This window comes from Saccostrea echinata, unplaced genomic scaffold (genome assembly GCF_033153115.1).
Source record: "Saccostrea echinata isolate AGI-Se365-2 ecotype Australia unplaced genomic scaffold, CSIRO_AGI_Sech_v1 ptg000029l, whole genome shotgun sequence".
NCBI classification, from domain to species: Eukaryota; Metazoa; Mollusca; class Bivalvia; order Ostreida; family Ostreidae; genus Saccostrea; species Saccostrea echinata.
The window spans coordinates 17333740-17356851 of NW_026889778.1; the positions used below are offsets into that span (position 1 = coordinate 17333740).

Consider the following 23112-nt stretch of genomic DNA (forward strand, 5'->3'; position numbering starts at 1 on the left):
TTTTATGCTCTGTTCACAAATTTGTATTGATTGTGTTTTTTTTAGTTCGATCACTTTTCATTATCTTGCCTTGTCAGCTTCGCTTTCTCCTTAGTTCTGTCCGTTGACCAATAAACTCCAACTTGGCACTACTCTCGAAGCAAGGTATATTCACCATTTTATTATATTGATGGGCTTAGTCCATCTCATCACATTAAGAGTTTTAGAACGTAACCCTTTTACATGTACATATATACTTCAAAGTTCCCAATTTTATTGCTCTTAGTCAAAAATATTAATTGTAACTTTGCATTTCCGAAAAATTTTATACTTAGTATCCGTGTATTTAATTGGTCTATTCTGACCAATTTCATCACAAAACAATTAATATAATTATAGCTCACTGTACCACAATCCAATTTGTTCAATCAAAATGATTATAGTTCATAGAATTAAACACTCTTTTCCAGTTATAAAGTTACTGTATTTGGTACACCATAAGTATTCATCCTAGTTTAATAAACTTTTGTTTTACTGTCACTAATAAATTCAATATAAATAACTAAAATGTTGAAATATGAATATATTTCAAGTTTAAAAATGTTCAAATAAAATGTCAGTTCTAAACCCTATAGATTTATATTTTACGTTTTTGGAAATATTTTGATAGATATAGGTAAATACATACTTAATAAATTAATTTGCAATCTTTACAAATAAATAGTTGCATTAATCTTTATAGAAAATGCATTGTTTAAACTAACATGTAAAAAAATATCTCAAAACATAAAATTACAAAACAGCTTTAAAACTACAAATTAACTTTGATCATATCTGTGCCAATAATGCCAAATTGTTGCATTTTAAAATACTGCGTATTTACCAAATAACATGTGGTGCTACTAATTGGTGTAGGAGTGCATTCCTGGGGGGAAAAGTGAGTACTTTACTCAGTTTTACAGTTCCATCCATCTTTTCTCTGTTGAAAACAGGTTTTTTGATCAATCACTACAACTAAATGTGTCAAGTTGATTGACCGACGTGACAAAGCAGGTTTGAGAATAGTAATAGTGCATTAAAAAAAACATATAAAAGGATCATAATTGTAAACTAAATAACACAAAAACATCCTTGGTAATTGCTTCTGATCGTGTATTTGGAAGGTAACTGGGTTTTTTATTTTTCTGTACATTTCATAGACTCCATTTTAGCTTAAACGACACATTATTTGTTTTACATTTTTAATATCAATCTGATTTTAAATTCTCTATTTCTTCACGAAACAAATGTCTGCTGTTGCATTTTTTTTGTAGTTATTACTTTTCCAAATCTTTATTCCCTATTTTATTACTTTTTTTTAAAAACTTGAGCCACTGCACAATTTCAATTCTATGTTATCAACTAAATATTTTAAAAACACAACTAGGATTGCTGATACAAAATTGAAGCAAAATATTATAATGTATCTCTCTAAAACATTTATTTACCTAATAAGATCTTTGAAAGTCAATTTTCACTTTTGTATGTTTTAATATGTAGATGAAGACTACGTCGATCTCCCTCCTTGCTATTCTGTTATTGACAGTCCTGGTCCCTGATTTGGCCTCTTCTAAAACCATTAGTGGATCTTGTTATAGCCTAGCCCAGTGTGATTATAATATGTCGTGTTTCCGGTACTGCACAACAAGGGGATATCCTATCGGTAACTGTCAACTGTCTCTATCATGCCCAGGAAGAAATAGATACAAATGTATCTGCAGCACGGAAGACGTTGAAGATATGATCAACTACTTGTGAATAATTCCTAAATAAAATTCCATGTTAAAAATGAAAGTCTCTGATTTATTTTTATTTTATGCACAGGTTATCACAAAAAAGTGCACTGTTTATTGGTGATGCTGAAAATAGACAGACTAAGGATCAGATTTGTGAAATACTCATCGTGTTTTGCATTTGCAATCAGTGCAAGCAATATCTATAGACCTATCTAACTGCACTGAAATCAAATTTACATAAATAGCTATGCATGTTTGTTAGGGATAGTATTGCATATTATCCAATTAAAAATTAAATCATGAATGTCGCAGAGACATCTAATTTCGCTTTCATGTGTTGGGAGTTCAATGCAATAGGGTGAGATAACATATATATATATATATATATATATATATATATATATATATATATATATATATATATATATATATATATATATATATATATATATATATTTCGATTATTTTTTTTTATTAAGCAGCACTGTCTTTAATTGGAGCTTCTATACCTATAATATGTATTTTATTATGTAGCGCTTTAACCCATAGACGATCTAGCATCTCTTAATGTTCAATAAACTATAGACGTATGCTTTCAGTTGACTTGAAGAGGTTACGTAGCTTTGATGTAACAAGTTCGCTCTGCATCTCAAGTTTGCTACATTTTCAGTACCAGTGCCTAACACAACAGAGCTTGTATACTAAGGATCCAAGAACTTAAGTGTTTACTTTGTGAAAGTGCAAAGATGTATCAATCAAACACATCCCGAAATTCGATATTCGATAATTTCGAGATAAAATAAGTTTTTTTTTATTATATTTCCGTGGAAAATACTATAGCAACATATAAATCATGATACTATGCAGAAAATTTGAGAAAATATTAACTTCAAATCTGTGTCTATGTCGCTTTAACAGGATAGTTATTTCAGATAAAATGAAAAATGTCAGTTTGTACTTTATCTAATCATGGTATTCTTTTATTGAATAATACTGATAAATCACTTCATATTGTTTAATACCTTTTCCATGGAGTAGATGAAGATAAAATGATCTTAGACTCCTTAAGATTATGTCCGAATTGAATATTTGGAATAATTATGTTTTTTATGTTACATAGAAAGACAAAATGGGGAAACTTTATGAAATATATGGAGATAACGAACAGTATTCAAGCTCAAATGTCCATTAAACATTAAGGTGGGATCAGGTGCCATGGAGGAGTGAGCAACCCCTGCTGACCGGTCACAACCGCCGTGTGCTCCTTGTCATGATCGGGAAATAACGGAAAGAACCGTCGTCAATTCAGAGTGAAAATAATGGCCTAACAATTAGTATGAAAAACGTCAGTCAGCATTTGACTCAATGATAAATTGTATTTGCTGACAAGGTCATTGTATCGACCATAGAATTTACGAAATGATGACTTTAAACGAGACTGCTGATATTCTTGTTTCATCAACTTGTTTGTCAATAATTTACCTCGTTTTAGAAATTGTATATATATTATTCTATTGTTAGGATATCTCAAAGCGGAGTATTATCACACCGTTTCACATTTGCACATTTAGGAAAACAACATTCTTTTGGCAAACCCCTCTTTATATGTACTCCAAAAATAACCAAGTTACGTAGCGGGAAAAAAGGAAATCACCCTTTTCAAAGTACTAATTTAAGGATCCTCCAAACCCTGTAACTTAAGACGTATATCGAGAAAAAAATACTTTTACTTCCGGTTTTGTATAGTCTATAAACTGATGATTTGTCTGGCACCGCCTGTAAGAGAATCTAACAAACGTTTTACAGATGAAGGTTTTTTCAAGGGAAAAGTATACAGTAACGTGAAAGCGACATCTAATCATAAACAATGAACACATGGCATGGTCGTGGTGTGGCCGAAATAAAAAGGTGTCAAATTTTCAATAAAAATAAAACAGCAGACCTTTGAGATTTTATACCAATAATTCGTAAATAACAAGTATATCTATGAGAAAACGTTTTAATTTATTTATACTTTCAGGCTACACAATCCATTTCAATGTCGTCAACAAAATATGAAAGTTATTTTTGTACACTGATTTGTGCATTTCAATAATCACATTGGTATAAATAGAATGCATTTCTAGCTTTGCTCATTTATACCTGTCCAATTTACATCCTAATAATGAGTAACTTGAGTTTTTGATTCCTGGGTTACAGGAAAGATAACTTTTAAAAGGAACTTTAATACGAATGATTTTTGAAAATATTTTTTTACATCGATATTTACTTTAATTCAATTTCTTATCGTAATTCAAATCATTTATGTTCTTTCTAAACTATTAGGAGTCTTCCCTAATTTTTCTTCTAAGCATTTTACAGAAAATGAGATATATTTATTTTTATAACGTTTATTAATTTCTTTAAAAAATATGTTGACTGATAAAATTAAGATTTAGCAGTTGTTATGTGTGCTCAATAATATATGACAGGAAAGAACAAAATTTGTTGTGCTACTTATCAAAACCTGGTGGGAAAAATATCTTAAAACCTATGAAATCAAATTAAAAAAAATCAGTATTTATTATATATGTATTTCAATTCTTCCTGGCCAGTTTTTAAAGGTTGATATACTTGTTAAAAGTAATGCTCAGTGATATGGGGGACCCTTAAATCAATTTAATTTTTCTCATAGCATAATTTCTTCTTCTAAATATGATAATTATCGAAATCTGAAAACTGAAAAATTATTGATTTAAAGTAATAAAAACTTATTTTTTTCTGCATATCGTATATTAACGTAATCAAAATAAATACGAATTTATGTTTTCTTTATTGATACCAAAGATGTAAATATTTGAAAATTAAATATAAAATATACTGATTGCCACGAAATGATTCGATAGTAAAAGACCTTACATGTATATCAAAGAATTATACAAACGTCACATCATTTTGAAATCAAAGCATTGTGTTATCTTTGTCGATTAAGATATAAAATCTCATGAATATAGCCGATACAAACCGTTCATCAAACTAATTACATGTAAAATTAATATTTTAGAGTGCAACACTATTGACCATAACAGCTGTATATAATAAATTATCTTAAACACTTGAATATTGCGCCACTTTTGAAATGAAACACGATAAAAGAAAATGCAATTAAAAACTTAAATCATATATAAAAACAACAACGGAAATTTCATCATCTTAAGATCTTTAATCAGGCAGTGAGATAGTCATTTTTATAATCTCCTTATTTTCATCTCTGTAAATTTTAAGGAGTAATGATAGCCATGCCAGGAATACCAGTTAATTCCATCAGCATAGGAATCATGGCTACCAGTTAGATAGAGTCCGTTAAGATTGGATGAGTGACAATTTTCATACCACCAACCCCCTTTATATCTGGCAGCACAGCTATTAGAATCGTGGTCTTTAGTATAAAACTGGTACCCACTGTGTCGGGTAAGTGAATCACCTGAATCAAGATGGCACATGAACTAGACATGTTGTGATTGAAAGAAGTTCAGAGTTAATTTATGAAGGATAAAAATGTTTGCATATAGTTCATTGATTTAAAAAAAATAAAATAAAAAAATAACTAATGTTCGAGATAATACGTGACAGTTAAAGTTACCTGCGTCTCCAATGTAGTCCTCAACAGTCAGAACGTACCCGCTATGTTCGTCACCGATAGAAAATCTTCTATATAAGGCATATTTTCTAACACTGTTGAAGTCCCCCATATCAATGCGAAGTTCATAGAAACCCTGCTTGACGATTTCATAAATGCGATGGTTCCCTGCAAGAAAAAAATGATATACACTTATTTGATTTTAATTAAACATAAATCGCTGACTTGTACTTGGTATTTCCATGTATAATGATTGAGTTCCTGAATGGACCTCAACAAATCACATTTGATTCAATAAACAATCCAACATTGACTTGCCTAGCCAGAACTCATCCGATATATTTCCAAATCCGTATTTGTAATCAATCCAGTTCCGAAAGAAATCAATTATACCGTCATTCCTTCTTTGAAAAACCTAAAATGTGACATAAACTTTGAGTGAATAAAGCAATGAAGACCTATAAAATGTGAAAATAACCAACAGTAAGCATTCTAAAAAGTCAAATCAGACATTATAAATTGTGAGCACAGCAAACACGGACCTCTGAAATCAGAGTTAAGAACAGATGACTTTGAGAAGTAAATATCCCTGTTGACCGATCACACCCACCGTGTGCCCCTTGTCATGATCGGATAAACGGAAAAATCCACATTCAATTCATTTGAAAATAATGACCATACAATTTGTATGAAAGTCGACGTCAGTCAGCATTCGACTCAACGATTGATTGTATTTGCATACATGATCTTTGTATCGAGTATAGAATTTGCGAAATGTTCTCTTAAAGAAGCGTATTCCTGCCAGTTGAATATAATTTTGTTATATCGTATACCAAATACTTAGTTGTACGAACAAGATATTTAGTCGTGCGTACGAGATAATAATCGTCACTACGAGATGTTATGTCATACAAAAAACATTTTAAATCTTAATAACGAGTTAATTAGTCGTAATAACGACATATACAAAGTCGTGAAAGCGAGGTAATGAGTCAAAAACTACACAGTATGTCGTACATGTAATAACGAGTTAGTATGTCGTGATAACTGGATAGTATGTCGTGATTACGAGACAGATAAGTCTACAAACGGCATGTTACCTCGTACAAACACATAAACTAGGTAATAAAGAGAAACTAAGTCGTAGCTGTAAATAAGAAAAAAAAACATAGATTAACTTGTAATTACAATACATTATAATTGACTTGGTTAGTCGTAACAACGAGATAGTATGTTGAAGTTCTGAGAAAATAAATCGCATCGCAGATGCAAAAATAAATCGTACGACAGAAATTAAGTCGTAATAACAAGAAACTCAGTCGTAATTATGAGATAATAAGTCGTAAGAACGACATAAAATGTCGATATAACGAGATAATACGTCGGATGTACGCGATACTAAGTCGTAAAACGACATTATAAGTCATTATAAAGGGATTCGAAGTCGTATGACTGATATATCATGTACCGAGTCGTAACAGCATGAGGAACCCGAAAAATTTCTAATATCGGCTATATGATATAATCTTCACTGTCGAGGTATGGCTGAAATACTATCGATTCGGCGTTAAGCAATATACAATCAATCAATCAATGCCATGCATGCAGAGTTACAGAAGAACAGATTGCTTTATGCCAAGTGAAGGCTGAATGCAATCCTAAAACCGATATTATGTCTGAGGAAACGGTCTTTGGGTTGTTGCTTATTTATGGAAGAAGAAAAGTATGAAGTACCTAGACCTCAGAAACAGATGGTAAAATACAATTATACTTTTTTCTACGAAGGTCTGTGCGTCTGAGTCTACGGTTGTAGGTTTTCATTAATATTTTCAACCAATATCCATGAAGTATACTGTGAAATCACCAATTTTCGTGGGATTAAATTTTCACTGTTTTCGTGGAACATGTATGAAGCGACCTAACTATTTTCCTAGGTTCACATTTCCCATTTACCAACTATGCTATTAGCAATAAAGTAATTATCTTACCTGGCCAATTTCCCGTTTTGCACACGTTTTTTCTGAATTTCAAATGTAAAATGTAAAAAAAAAAATTGTTGAATAAAGAATATATTTCCTCTGGTTCATTTGACTGTCATAATTATCAATATTATGCACTCCTAATTGTCTACATTATACATGAAAAGTTTTTAGAACTGTATATGTAGCGAAATCAAATTTTACACACCATGAAGATTTTGATCACCATTTTGATGGCTCAAAAGTAAGATGTGATGATTAGTTAACCTTATTTTAAATTCAAGTGTCGGCCATAAGTTCATGACAGACTTTTAATGTGTATTTGGACAGTCAAGGGGTCCCTCCCAGACCCTTCTCCTGTAAAACGATGAAGGTCAAAATATGGGATCCAGGTGGTTAGCCAGCCCTTAGAACTATGTACTCTTATAACTGTATTATACGAGTTTTTTCCCAATTTTGACCGGGCTAGCTAAACAGGTTACCGCTCTTGTAAACTAAATTCCTTTTGACAGTCAAGGGGTCCCTCCCAGACCCTTCTCCTGCAAGAAGTTGAGGATCAAATTATGGGATCCAGAATGTTAGCTAGCCCCTAGAACTATGTACTCTTATAACTGTATTATACGGTTTCTTCCAAATTTTTACCGGGATAGCTAAATAGGTAACCGCTCTTGTAACCTCAATTCCTTTTTACAACCAAGGAGTCCTTCCCAGACCCCTCTCTTGTAAAAAGACAAAGGTCAAAGTATGGGATCCAGGGTGTCAGCCAGTCCTTTGAACTATGTACTCTTATAACTATTATACAGGTTTTTCCCAATTTTGACCGGATTAGCTAATCAAATTACCGCTCCTGTAACCTCGATTCCTTTTGACAGTAAAGGGGTCCCTCCCAGACCACTCTCCTGTAAAAAGAAGAAGGTCAAAATATGGGATCCAGGATGTTTTTCAGCCCTTAGAAGTATGTACTCTTATAACTGTATTATACGGGATTTTCCCAATTTTGACCGGGTTTCCTAAATAGGATTCCGCTCTTGTATCCTCAATTCCTTTTGACAGTCAATGGGTACCCCCCAGACCCTTCTCCTGTAAAACGATGAAGGTCAAAATATGGGATCCAGGTGGTTAGCAGGCCACTAGAACTATGTACTCTTATAACTGTATTATACGGGTTTTTCTTAATTTTGACCGTGTTAGCTAAGCAGGATTCCGCTCTTGTAACCTCAATTCCTTTTGAGAGTCAAGGGGTACCTCCCAGACCCTTCTCCTGTTAAAAGATGAAGGTCAAAATATGGCATCCAGGATATTAGCGAGCCCTTAAATCTATGAACTTTTATAACATGATTATACGTTTTTTTCCCAGTTTTGACCGGAATAGCTTAACAGATTACCGCTCTCGTAACCTCAATTCCTTTTAAAACTCAAGAGGTCTCTTTCAGATCCCTCTCGTGTAAAAAGATGAAGGTCAAAATATGGTATTGAGGATGTTAGCTAGCCCCTAGAACTATGTACTCTTATAACTGTATTATACGGGTTTTTCCCAATTTTGACAGGGCTAGCTAAATAGGTAACCGCTCCTGTAACCTCAATTCCTTTTGAAAGTCAAGGGGTCCCTCACAGACCCCTCTCCTGTATAACAATGAAGGTCAAAATATGGGATCCAGGATGTTAACCAGCCTCTGACACAAGGTTAACCCATTAATTGTATTATATCCATTGTCATCATTTTGTTCAAACTAACAAAACTGGTTTGGGGTCCTCTCTCTTCTTTTTTAAGTGAAGTCTTCGATTCGCTTCTTTAACGTGTATTATAATGAGTTATTCGAGTTTTTTTTTGAAAAAGAAATATTAGGACAATTGTGGTAATTTCAATAGGGAATCGGCCACAGCATGCAGTTCGCCATTCGAATAGTTAATAAGTAATAACCTTCTAACTTCTGATTGACCTTTTACAAGTCTGACTGAGCGAACTGTTTTATTACCAGGTTCTACATGCTTATTAATTTTTGCAATGGTTCTACTGACTGATTTTCACAGTCTACCCCAAATTCGGTCTTAAATGCTTATTTATTCTGAAAAGTCGCTCCTGTATTCTGATATGTCTGACAAAGCAAAGCACGAGAGCCTGGAAGATAGATATCTAATTGATTCAGTTCTTTGTACTAGGTTAACTGAAGAACTACTAGCCACACCTGACTCCCGAGAGCGCTTCTTCAGGATTTTATTTTAATAAGATCCCTACCCCATTGCCTCATTTACATAATGATGACACTTTGGCTGGCTATGCCAGTGAATATGTATTAATCATGCACTTGATACCCTTTTATGAATAAGAGTTGCACAATTGTGTTATTTAATGCATTCCTGTCATAGCCCTTAACTGTGGTTTGTAAATTTAAACATAACATGCCGAAAATCAATGACTTATTATCTCGTCATCACGACTTATTATCTCGTAAGAACGACTCATTATCTTGTACACACGACTTACTTTCTCGTTATTACATTATCTCGTAATTACGACTTAACATCTCGTTATTACAACTATCTGGTAAAAACGACTAATTATCTCATTATTACGACTTAGTATCTCGAACATACCACATAGGAAAAAAATTCAAATGGCAGCAAAATGCTTCCGTACAAAGCAGTGACCATAGATATACACATAATTAAAATTTTACCATTGCGTAATTGCCTTTTGGCTAAGATCATCTTTAATAAAATGTCTGATTTTCTTTTCCTGACTCGGGGTTTGAAAAGATCAGACCATAAGAAAATTGTAGGCAGTGAATTTTTTCAGAATTTTTTAAATGAAATATCAAATTTTCGAAATTGATGGAATTTTAAGGTTCGAACAAATCTGAAAAATTTGTTGAATGAATCAGGAAATTCCGGAATAGAATTTTAAAAAATCGTTTTCTGGAAATTTAAACTTTTATGTTGGACCATTTTTAATAAGTAGGTCGGAAGAGGGTAAACATACATTTAAAAAAGGCCTGAGACATGTATTAAAACTGTGGATTTCTAATTTGATTACAAATTTGATTAGTGCGTAATTCGAAATTGATTCCTAAAAGTAAAACGATAATATGATAAATCATAAATATTGTGACATACCGTCCATCCGCCGCCATCTGTTTTTTGATCACAGAAGACGTCGAGTTGTCCACTACCCTGAGGGTAAATTGTGTACACCCCACTCTCGGAATATCCCGACCATAAAATGTCCTGACAGTCCTTTGGGAAAAACTCAGCTGAAATACAGATGGTCCTACAATACCTTTTTTAAATGAATATAAGAAATACAAAAAGGTTTCAAGTTTTACCTTGTTTATGTAATACACTATGGATAAAAGTATGAATAAAGGGTATTCAAATCAGTTATTATTCCAGTTTACAACATCTACATTTTTTATTTGCCAATACTCGTGTGTGTAATATTATAGAAACAAAGCTGACGTTTTAATCAATCCAATATAGACTTTATTGAAAAGAACGTTTTAAAGTCTAAGCATTATATTTGTTTTGTATTCCCCCATCAATGGTTGGCGACCAAAGGGGGTTGACAATAACATTTTTCCTCTTAGATGAATAAGTTAAATTATATTTTAAAACAACAAAAATCAACAGAACAACAGTTATTTCTGAGGAAAATTAGAATTATTACGTACTACCCGATCCCTGCCCTGGATGACCGTGGTTTCCCTCGAATAAGAAAGCACAAACTGTAGGTAGCAAATAAAAAATGAAAAACAAGAACGCCATTTTTAATATAGAATAAAAGCAACCTATGGCTTATGATCATTCAATGTGTATCCAATTGATAAGTCTTATCAATGTCTGTGACCGACCTTTGTGTTCTATTCTTTCGAAACAGTGCGTATTGTTCGATTTTAATCATCCTTATCATTTGAATTATTGTCAGTAATAGTTTTTGTTGGCATTTAGTGTTTAACGTTAATTTCTGTTCATTGTTGGGTGAAAGAATTTCAACAGCGTGAAAAAATTATGTAGTAGTAGTAGTATCTTTATTGGCGTATACATTGCATATATTGCCACAAAAGTATAACATTAGTTTCATAATATAAACATTGGTCAACAGGTGTTACACAGGTGCTTTATAACATAACTTAAAATATACATATATGAAAAACGAACTATACCGGAGTATTTCCTATTATTAATCTTGCTTTAGAGTAAAGTTTTCCCTCTTTTTAAAACATTCAAACACGTATTTCCCAAGTTTTTAAAGTCTATTTTCTGAGTCGGAATTAAGTAATTCAATTAATTTTACCATACTAGGTCTTGCGTAAAAATATTATTTAATATATTTTTCTCTTAACTCAACATAAAACTTGCATATTAAAACAAAATGATATTCATCTTCTATGTACATGGTGGATTCAAGATTGTAGTGGCCACAAAGCATCTACAATCTTGAACATTGTCCTACGCTAACTGCTGCATTAGAAAACCTAGCACATACATGTAAGTTGATACCGAATCATAGATGACAATACTTACCGCTTTGCAAACACGTGACACAGTAAAGTAGACTGACGTTGTTTTTCCATAACTTTCGGTAATTTGAAAAGTAGTCTGGCACCCTTCCCATAATACCATTCGCGCACTCTCTACATTGAGTAGAGACTGCGCGAAAGGAATTGTGGGAAGGGTACCAGACTACATTAAAGCTTATTTCCACATACAATTTCGCTTCTAACTTCTAACTTGTTATGAACCGTTCACGGTGGCTCAATCGGTAGAGCGCTTGCTCCGTGATCGGGAGGTCGTGAGTTCGAATCTCGGCCGCAACTGACCTAAGTCGATAAAAATGGGTAGCAACTGTTCCTTCACCATGCGCTCGGCATTTTGAAGTGAAAGTTACGGGTCCTTCGGATAAGACCTTAAAAACCGAGATTCCGTGTCACGGCAGACGTTGGCACGATAAAGATCCTTCACTGCTCAATGGCCCTGAGTGCCGAGTAAAGGTCAAAATTTAAAGCCCTTCATATGAGTGAAAAAATCTCGAATGGGTCCTAAAACAACATACAATCAACAGGGCGATTAAACTACCTTATATGGATATTGATGTAATTGCGCACAGCGGTGCTTACAGCAAACAATGGTCCAATCCAATGAATGAGCCGAAAAGCATGATGGGCCAGGCAAATTTAGGAGCAATTTCAAATGACTGCGGGAAAGTCAACTAATAATAATTTTTAATGTTTTGGTGAAAAATATAAAGAATAGGTACTAGTTAAGATTTCCCATGCTCACGTTAACAAACAACGTCAATTTTCCGTGTTAAATAGTACGTTGAAATACCGCCCACAAAGTCTTCACAAGTAAATAAAAATCCACTTTTTAAAACTTGATAATCGTAAATTTGCAATGCTTCTGTTGTTATTCGTTGTTCCTTTGTTATTACTTGTTTACTAGAAATTAAAAGTTAATGAATTAATTTTATTGGAGAAAAAAAAAAAAAAAAAAAAAAAAAAAAAAAATTTAAGTTTATTGTTGTACGGCATTAATTTTACACAGCACAATGCAGTTCCATAATGTTTAAAAATTTTACTCCTTTTTTTATTTTTTATTTTATTTTTATTATTATTTTTTTTTAGAAATCCGTTGCTGCTTTACAAACAAATATAAAATGTGTTAGCATTAAAAAGTATTCTGTATGACTAAATATACAATCACACAATCACAAACCAAATGATTAATTATATATATATATATATATATATATATATATATATATATATATATATATATATATATATATATATATATATATATATATATATATATATATATATATATATGTCGCTGATTTTTAGGACACTGCAATAATTGTTGATGAAATGATACAAATTAATTAAGCAATCCTTTCCATTTGATTGTTTATATTTGTTGACGTCATAGTCTAAAGAGAGAAATGAGATTACATGTAAAATAAACATTATACATGTTTATATTTTAATTGATCTTATTTTAGTGGGACTATATAGAAAAAATAAATATGATATTCTCCGGGAAATCGGGTGTAGCTGATTTTTTTTTTTAACCAACTGTATCAATTTAGAAGTTTTTGATTTATTTTTGGTCCAATGCAGAAAAAAATAAATGTTCACCTAGAATGCCTTTTGCAGGTGAACATGACTTGCATATGGTATAGTTTTGCAAGGTTGGATGAGAGCAAATGAGTGTAGGAATTATTCCAAATATTAAAATACACTGTTAGACTACACTCTATATTCTATCAAATCTGCTGATTCTCGATGTATGTCAAGCAATTATCGGACATGTGCTTCTAGATTTATTAGTACTTGGTAATTGCGAGAATAATGAAACGTAGAATGAAACAAAATATTATGAGTTTAATTCTCAAGCAAATGTCAACCCTTATCATATACTTATCTTAATGACTATTGTTGCTTAATTTATTTGACATTTTTATTTAGCCCCTTTTATCATTACAATTTCACCAGCAGTCTTTTTACATGTAGCTGATCAATTCTTTCCAGTTTAAATGAACCTCCCCTATTTAAACATAATTCCTGTACATTATTGAGTAACTCTTAAGTATTTTTATTTCATTTCCGCTCAAACAAGTGGCTTATATCGATTCCTCTAATCACCTGATTGTAATCAAGCATTTGGTTTTTTTTTTCGAAAAGGGATCTAGACATGTGAATTTTTACAAAATCTTGAAGCCTTACTTTTGTGATTCTTTTTATTAAATATAAGTTATATTTTTCAATCTAATACCCCATCCCAGTCTATCATCCTGCCATATTCTTCACTGCATATAATGATCATTGCAGATAAGTGTGAACATGTGTACCCCTGTACTATTGCCTGTGCTCTATTATTAAATAATTAAATCAGAGGTCAATGATACATATTTCTACGTGTCATGAGTACTTGACAGCGGTTCAAAGTCAAGACCAGCAGCCATCACTAAAATTTGAATACTATTTTAGTTAATGACATTCAAATGGAACCAAATTAATATGATTTTGATTAATAGTTCGGAGAGGATATATATATATCTTTATCCGTTAAAATATGCCTTGCAACATAATTTAAATACTAAATTTTTACACAAATTTCTAAATTGTTGCCATTTTTCAAAAATCAAGAGGAAATGGGGTTACTTATATGTATTTAATTCAATTAAATAATATACCTGCTGGCACGCTACGGAAGCCATCTTGTGACTAAGATATATCGTAAGAGATATCTTAGTCCTAAGGGAGGCTCCCTTTGTTTGTTTGTTTGTTTCGTTTTTTTTTCAGTTGAGATTTTTTTTCTGACCCCCCCCCCCCTTAAAAAAAATATAGTACGTCGTGAATACTAGCGAAATAGTATTTCCCTATCTAGATACTGTTCGCTGCATTACTCGTCAAAGTGTGTATTTGTTAGCAAGCTTGTTAATTACTAGTATGTAATATTTACTTATCCAATTTGCTGTGCAAATACATGGAAATGTACAGCTAGAACAAACTTAACTTTTAAAAGTTTTTCGTATTTTCTTCCCTATTTTAGGAGGGAGAGGTTGAGATGTCCAATTAAGTTGTTTACTAAATTAATAAGAGTTTTTTTTGAAATGAATGACTGTTTTATAACTAAACATCTCTAATTTACTTTTAAAAGTAAATAAAAAAATATAAAGACCCATTATTATTTTTTTCTCTATCATATAACCATAGTCTGTAATATTACAATATTTAAGAATTATCTTAATAATCTCCTAATTCCATTCTTCTTAGGACACTCCTAGGAGAGCGTCTATGTCTATCTTAAGAACTAGCTTCTTAGGACCATCTTAAGGTAATCGGTAGCACTTCAAAAATTTAAATAACACGAGATATCATGAAAATAGCATCAGATTTTTGTCCTTTTCATAGATTTTCAGATATTGTCCCAGATAAGCCATATAAAATCGAATGAATAAATGCGCCACAGTTTTGCTCAGAAGTTTTATAACTATAACGTATTTTTTCGAAATATTAGGTTTGTCCATATTGAAAAGAGAAACTGTTTTGAAAATCTGGACCTACAATAAGTATTTTATTCCAAATATAAGCTTGTTTTACGGTATGAATTTGTCCGTCACATTCTAATTCTGGGCCAACCCTGAGTTTTCCTCTTATTGTTGAACCCAGATTCTTTAAAACCTCAAGACACAGACAGGAGTTACCATTTTTGTACTTTTATATAGAATCAGCATGGAATATACTTCTACATGAGTTTGGGATGTATCAGCACCGAAGGTCTGATTCCAACTGACTATAATTTTTCACAACAAAACATACATATTAAATAATGATAGAACAAAATAAATGGATTAACAATAAGTATTAAGAAATCAGGTATTAAACAATTATTGAGCGAATGATGATATTTTAGCGGCATGTATATAATATATATAGAATTAAAGTAGATGAAAGATTAAGTGTCAATAAATATAAACAGAAATCAATTAAGGGATTAAGTGTTCATCTCTGACTGTGCCTCAAGTAGGATTAAGGATATGTAGAATTTATCACATTTGCCGAAATAAACGAAAAGTTTTTATAACAATTTACACGAAGTCCGAAAAGTTAATTTTCACAGTAATTTACAATAAGTCATAGAAGTCGTATTTTACACCGTAACACGTGCTCCGCCTTCGCGTAAAACACGTCCTTGTGTTTTGAAATGTAGTTAATAGAAGTTGCCTCTTCTTGGTTTTCCCTGATGTCTTCGTGGTTGAAATTGTCGTTTATTTTCCACAAATACGGCCAGCAGATGATCCCTTTCATCCTCCAATATTTGGATGGTCTGTAGCATGGCGTTGTTTTGTTCCCTTAACTGTTTGCTTGTTTTCTCAGCTTCTGCCTGAATTTGCATTACATACTGATTATGTTCCTTTCCGATCTCGTTTAATTTCCTCTGCATTAAGTCCATAATCACTCTATCACCGTGCGCGTCGTCTTCCAGTTTGCGAATTTTCTCACGATATATTTTATCATTAGAATTGCTAGATTGTTCTTGCATCTTCTTTTTCATAACCACATTTTGATTTTGAAGTTTTTTGATTTCAGATTCGGATTTTGTTAATTTCGTTGTCAAACTCCATTTCTCTTTATTTGCATTGCATATTTGAATTTTAAGATTTTTCAGCTCAGTTCGTAGAGCACACGAATTATCACATAATAAACGAAACTGACTGTCCCGAAGAGAACTGAATGGCAATTCTCGCAGAATTCGTTTGTTTACGAGATACTTACACAGTCGTTTCACGTCTCGCGTCTTCTTCCTGCTAGCAACCGGTCCCTTGTCCCCACTTTTTGGCTTTGATTCTTTAAACTGCGTGAGGCACATCCTAGAATAATGTCCAATTCTTTGACATCTGTAGCACTTCTGGTTAAACGCGAAACATAAAACGTTAGGGTGTACGTTTCCACACCTTCCGCACACTGGATGCTGACATGAAGGGAAGTTGAACTTCTTCTGTCTCCACTGCGGCCGGAAAGAATATTCCATTGCAGGTCCTAATACGTGTACGTCTGCTTCATCTCTATCAGCACTGTCAAAATCTGGGGAAACTCGCTATTTGGCTTTTGTAGAGGTCCAGGATCTGACTACTACAAAATATATGTTGCAGCCCCGGGTGTCTTTACCCTAGGTTTCTCACACCAAGTATTACGGGATGAATTTGTCCGTCAAATTCTAATTCTGGGCCAACCCTGAGTTTTCCTCTTATTGTTGAACCCAGATTCTTTAAAACATCCAATAAGCCAACACGCGTTATAGTTTTAGTACTTTTTTTATAGAATCAGCATGGAATATACTTTTACATGAGTTTGGGAACTATTAGCACCGAAGGTCTGATTCCAACTGACTATAATTTTTCACAACAAAACATACATATTGAATAATGATAGAACAAAATAAATGGATTAACAATAAGTATTAAGAAATCAAGTATTAAACAATTGTTGAGCGAATGATGATATTTTAGCGGCATGTATATAATAGAATTAAAGTAGATGAAAGATTAAGTGTCAATAAATATAAACAGAAGTCAATTAAGGGATTAAGTGTTCATCTCTGTGTGGCTCGAGTAGGATTAAGGATATGTAGAATTTATCACATTTGCCGAAATAAACGAAAAGTTTTTATAACAATTTACACGAAGTTCGAAAAGTTAATTTTCACAGTAATTTATAATAAGTCCGAGAAGTCGTATTTTACACCGTAACACATGCATCATGCTTATATAATATTTAAATACCTAAAACTTAGATGAGTCAAATCTTTATACTTTACCTTTATATATGTATTAATATATGTTAATTTGCATATTTTATTAAATCTTTTGTTTATGAAATATTAACCTAAAAACAACACAAAATATTAATGACAAACGTTAAAATGTTAATTTGAATAATTTTTTATAGAAATGGTAATGGTTTTATAATTATGAGGTTTCCTAAACTTTGCACACAAGACAAAGAAACTTTTTGAGGTACACTTTCAGGTGTGTTATTTGCCCAAGATATGGGTATATTTTGTTCAATCGTAGTTACACTTGAAAAATTCAAGCTTGGCAAACACATTGTAAGTAGAAGTTATAAAAATATATGAATGATGAATACACGAAATTTAATATATATATTTTTTTTAACACAACTTAACTTGAAATCACAGTATACCGTCATAATATTTATGTAATGTTAAGGTCTTTGCGACGCTTTAAAAATTCTGTTTAATATGTCTTTAATCATTTTCTTGACAAACATTTTGCGTGATTTATTATATATAAGGTATGACATGAGGTATGCTGAAATTTACATTTTGCTTAATGCATATGTTTTCTTAAAGTTCATATCTCAGGTGGCTCATATGGGGGCGTTCGCAGAAAAAAAAACATTGTCAGATTTGGGGGGGGGGGGGGTTAAATAAAATAAAATATTTTCATTATTTCCTCTCTCTTCTGAAATTTGATATTTGAGGCCTTAGAATGAAAAAAGAAAATGACCCCGTCGTACACTGTAGGACCCCATACCTTCAGATATCATTACAATACTTTGTACTGGGAATTTCTGTGCCTTGATTGTTATTTAGGCAAAATATTAATAATTTAGTTGAAGAAATTGGCATGATTTTCTCTAGAAAAGCTCGGAAATACAATTATTTACATGCTTGCTTCAAATGTTCAAAACATGTTTGCTAAGCTATATCCGAGTTTCAAAAAATGTTTCTTAAGATATGAATTGAGTTATTACATATTTTTCAGTACAAAAACACATAGGCGGGATGCATGCCTCATAAACAATTCATAACAGCTGTAATAACAATAATGAAATATAATGAGGGGGCAATGTCAACTGAACTGAACTGAATTTATTAATCTCTTCACAATTTTACAATTGTATACAGAGATATAAATGTAAACAATGATGACAAATAAAAACAAATTTTAGCATGCGTGAGTATGAGGATAGACAAATAGTACAATTATAGATCTTTACTAATTCGGGGAGCACGTTTTAGTAATTTTTCTAATAAATGGACACAGTTTCCTTAAAAAGGATTGTTTTTCTGAATTCATTATTTCTCTGAATGTAATTGTATTTTTAAACCGTAATTGTTTTTGCGATAAGCATTTATTTCTTTCGTGTATCACTGACGTACAGTTTAATATGTAATGGAATTCATCGCCTATTTCATTTAAATTACAGTTTTTACCATGTCTCGTTTCTCTTGGTTCATTTAGCCAGCGTCCACTTTCAATCGGTAAATAATGATTACAAGTACGAAATTTGCAGAAATTAATGGCATCTTTTCGGGATAGAATATCCAAGTATTTTTCAAATTTTAGTTCGTCTTTGTATATTCTGTAATTTAGAGTCTTTGATAAATTTTGAACATCCGAATTCCATTTTTGTTTAAATTGATCAAGAAAACTAAGTTTTACTTTCGATCTCAACCAATTTGGATTAAAGGTCAACTGAATTTGTCAACAAGGGTGTAATAAGTTAATAGATACCCACTGTTCGTTGACATTTATCAAAGTATCAATTTATTCTGATTATCTGGAATTGTAACGTTTGACGATTTGTTAAATATCCTGTTTGAATAAAGGTCGAAATAGGTTTTCCAAAATTATTTGTGTCACGTTGTTCAAAGAGAGATCTAGTTTGGCACTCTAAAACTAAAGGTTTGTACTATTTATGACATATTTTTGTACACAATATAGTAGAAAGGTCTTTTGAATTAAAATTTTTAAAGATAGTAGGCGCAGTGCCTACAATCGTGTGCAAAGCAATGCGGGTTGAGTATTTTTTTTAATTCAGACTTTTTTTTCCGTTTTTTTTTTTTAGATTTCATACAACTATACATTATAACAACTTCGTTTCTTGCTGGAAAAGGTCAGATTAAGCAATATTTTTATAAATAATATATTTTGATTCTTATTAAGGAGATTTATGACTTATGATTCTTTGTAAATGTTCAAATTTATATCAACAAGTATGAAAAAAGAAGAAAAAAATCAAGTGATTTAGTCCCGTTTCTAAAACTGCTGGTGCAATTTGTCAACAGGTCATGATAAATCGTCCGTAGACGATCACTGGTTATGTAAGATTGAAGCAGAGATTGTTGATATAAATATTATTTGCAGAATAAAACATGTACATGTAAAATATATTTTGAGTCAGACGTGTATCTAACGAAAAAGAAATCTACAGACTTTTGTTCTAAAGCATTCAGCAGTAAAGGCCTTTATCGCACTGCTTGCTTATGCATTTCTGTGTAACAAGTGATAAAGAAAGGCCATAGATAACTATTTTGTGTCACACTAACATTGCGAAACAATTAAATACAATGTACACTTGCGCATGCTTGTCTCTGTGCTCGCTTCGTTTGCTCAATTTCGGCTGAGAGTTCGCCGACAGTTCTTTCACCCTTTAATTTACCTTTGTAAGGAACATTTTAAGGCTCATAAGATTTTGAAATCAGTGATTATAAAATTATGATTAAAACATCAGAGCAATTGAAATATATTTTTGAATCCTGTTACACATAGATTGAACTTGATTGATTATGAAATATTTCATTAAACGATTAAAATAAAAATAAAATTGAAATTAAGATTGTGCGAGGAAAAGATTGGAACATAGCATAAAATCCGGAATAAGAAAAAGACGTAAAATTCATATATATTATACATTGTATCATCTTGAGAGAGACTAACATACTAACTTGATCCTATTTAATCTTTATTGCTACATTGTACATGTTTTTGCACACATGACAAAAATAAAAATAGAGTAATTTGAAAGAGCAAAGAGCAATTACAACGCATATAGCTACTTGGTTGATATTCATAAATTATGATCCCATCTAGCATGATAGTTGCGGATTGGTGTATGTCTAGGGTACCGCATATATTATTAAGCTATATAACAGATAAACTCTAAGTAAGTAAAAACAAATATCTATTAATATCGAAAGTTATTATTATCAGAACCATAGCAACCCTGAACTCATACTTCTCTTCTACTTATCAATTAGTATTGATAACTATTAATACAAGTGCACCACAAAAATGCCTCTGATGACTGGCTATCAAGTTGCATATACGAATTGCCTCTTTTGGTTTTACAAAAAAAGATAAACAGTCGTGCATGCGTCAATGCTGAGCTTAATTGCAAAACTGAAATTGTTATTTGGAGAGAGAGAAAAAAAATAGGATACTGAAATTTCATCCATCTATTAAGGAACTATTGTGGTGTGGTGGGAACCTCTTTATTTGACCAGACCTAAACTGAGCATGTTTTTGGTTAGTGAAAAAAAAATTCTTTTATAAAACTGATGTCTTATTAAAAATGCTGTATCTGTTTACAGAAACCCCGAAGTACCTTCAGAACAATGACATTCTGAAATATATTTGACGTTTCTGCCATCTTTTTTACCCTCTTGAAAATTTGATATTTTGATAGAAGAAGGTGCCCTTTTGAGGAATATTTATCTACATCGCCTGACACACAGAAATATTCCAAAGACAATCATAAAAATGAATGTCCGTCAAATCTGAGATTTAAGACAATGTATTCTGATCTAAACGACTTGCAAAACATAACAATAAAGGCAAAAACCGGACAGTGAAACAACGTAGGGCTGAGAAAACCTGAAGGCAAAGTAAAACCGTGTTTATTCCTGTTCATCGATATAAGAAATCTTTTGTTGTCATCAATCTACTGGATTGTATCTTGTACAATTGCAATTAAATGTGTTGATTTTAAATGAAAATGACCCTGTCAAACTTTCAGTATACGACACACAAAAGTATTCACACAAAACACGTTTCTTTTTTTCTAAATAAGAAATAATTTCAGCTATATTTATTCAAAAGGTCTTCTTTTTATTTGTAGATGATAAGACTTCTGGTTCTTCTTTTCATTGTCAGTACGATATGTACTGTCCACTCCTGTAAAAGTTGCCGGAAGTTAGGAGTCTCTTATGAAGGGAATAGACCGTTCCAATATGAAAGCGGGTGTCATCATTTTAAATGCCAGTGTAATTGCGATGGGTCATATGATTGTCCGATTGTTACAAATATCTGCAAGGGAAATGGATTCAGCATATGGGATGCAATATGGAAGAGGTCTGTTCCATCTTAATCAGCTTGCTACAACATTGGCCTATAGTCCATTGTAAATGTGACGGCTCTTACAACTGCCGGATTATAAGACCTAAATCCATATACCGATCTATACAACGGATGATTTCTGATCTTTTTTTAAAATTTGTTTGAATAAATAATACAATCTGACAAATCAAATTGTTTGTATTTAGAAGAAAATAGAGGTTATTAGGTTTTTAACTTTATTAAATGCTTAAAAAATAGAGATTGTTTTTTTTTTGTTTTTTTTTGTTTTTTTTTTTTTTTTTGCAAGTGCATACATATGAAAAAAATATAAAGATATTAGAAAGATAAACTTAAGACATCCAGAAATCCATATCATGAATCTTGTAAGCAATACGAATCGTGGACATGGACCATGGAAACACCAGTGTTACATGTAGGATCAAGTGTCTAGGGGAGTAAGCATCCCCTGTCGACAGGTTACAACCACAGTGAGCTCTGTATTGGTAGTCTATGATGGTCATATATTATTTTTCAATGAATAGAATCATATGAATGAATTTTACTAGTAACTTAAGAATTTTTTTTATGGTACAATCCCTTTTGCTTTATATTCATTTAACAGATCACATTTTGAAATACATCTTCATTCAAAAATATTCAACTAGTAATTGAACAATCAGTTATACATATTTCATTATCATAAGCACGTATTTACTATTTTTATAGAATTTTTGAAAAAAAGTACAACGTTAACATATTCAATTACCACTTAATTCATGTGGCGAAAAAAAAATTATAAAAAAAATTTTGTCCTAATTTTAAATATCCATTGAATTTGCAAACTTAATCAGGATATATGCACATTCAGATAACGATACTCACTGATTTGCTTTTTCTATGAAAAAAAAAAAATGTGATTTCCACAACAGTATGTCAGAGGTGACAGAAAACATTTCTAAATTAAGGTGGGTATTGCAAGACACATCGTTACATGTATTTGACGTTAGTATGAGTTGTGTGTGACGTTTCATCATGGTCTATAATTACAGGAAAATTTAACATGAGAGACATTTTATTCTATTAATGCAGGATGCGAAACATCGGGATAATTGG

The 23112-nt window shown here is 31.9% G+C and overlaps 1 protein-coding gene and 1 long non-coding RNA gene across 2 annotated transcripts; one reads left to right on the forward strand and one right to left on the reverse strand.

Annotated features, from left to right (window-relative positions):
• Window positions 1-1083: 1083 nt before the first annotated feature.
• LOC133194569 (uncharacterized) lies at window positions 1084-1812 on the forward strand. The gene is made up of 2 exons (XR_009722118.1): window positions 1084-1142; window positions 1519-1812. It is a non-coding gene; the product is annotated as an uncharacterized LOC133194569 (long non-coding RNA).
• A 3169-nt stretch (window positions 1813-4981) lies between these two features.
• Window positions 4982-11114, reverse strand: LOC133195655 (fibrinogen C domain-containing protein 1-A-like). Its single transcript, XM_061331546.1, has 5 exons — window positions 11021-11114; window positions 10467-10603; window positions 5692-5788; window positions 5377-5541; window positions 4982-5217 (listed from the first exon to the last, which is right to left on the reverse strand). The coding sequence occupies exons 1-5, from the start codon at window positions 11112-11114 to the stop codon at window positions 4982-4984; spliced, it is 729 nt and encodes a 242-aa protein (XP_061187530.1).
• Between the last annotated feature and the right edge of the window lie 11998 nt (window positions 11115-23112).

What these genes read in the sequence shown, in the direction of transcription:
- LOC133195655 (XM_061331546.1), bottom strand. Translation starts at nt 11,114, where the DNA reads ATGGCGTTCTTGTTTTTCATTTTTTATTTGCTACCTACAGTTTGTGCT. An exon ending in ATCGGATGAGTTCTGGCTAG is followed by an intron (nt 5,542 to 5,691) that starts GCAAGTCAATGT and finishes TTTTTCTTGCAG; the next exon opens with GGAACCATCGCATTTATGAA. An exon ending in GGACTACATTGGAGACGCAG is followed by an intron (nt 5,218 to 5,376) that starts GTAACTTTAACT and finishes ATCTTGATTCAG; the next exon opens with GTGATTCACTTACCCGACAC.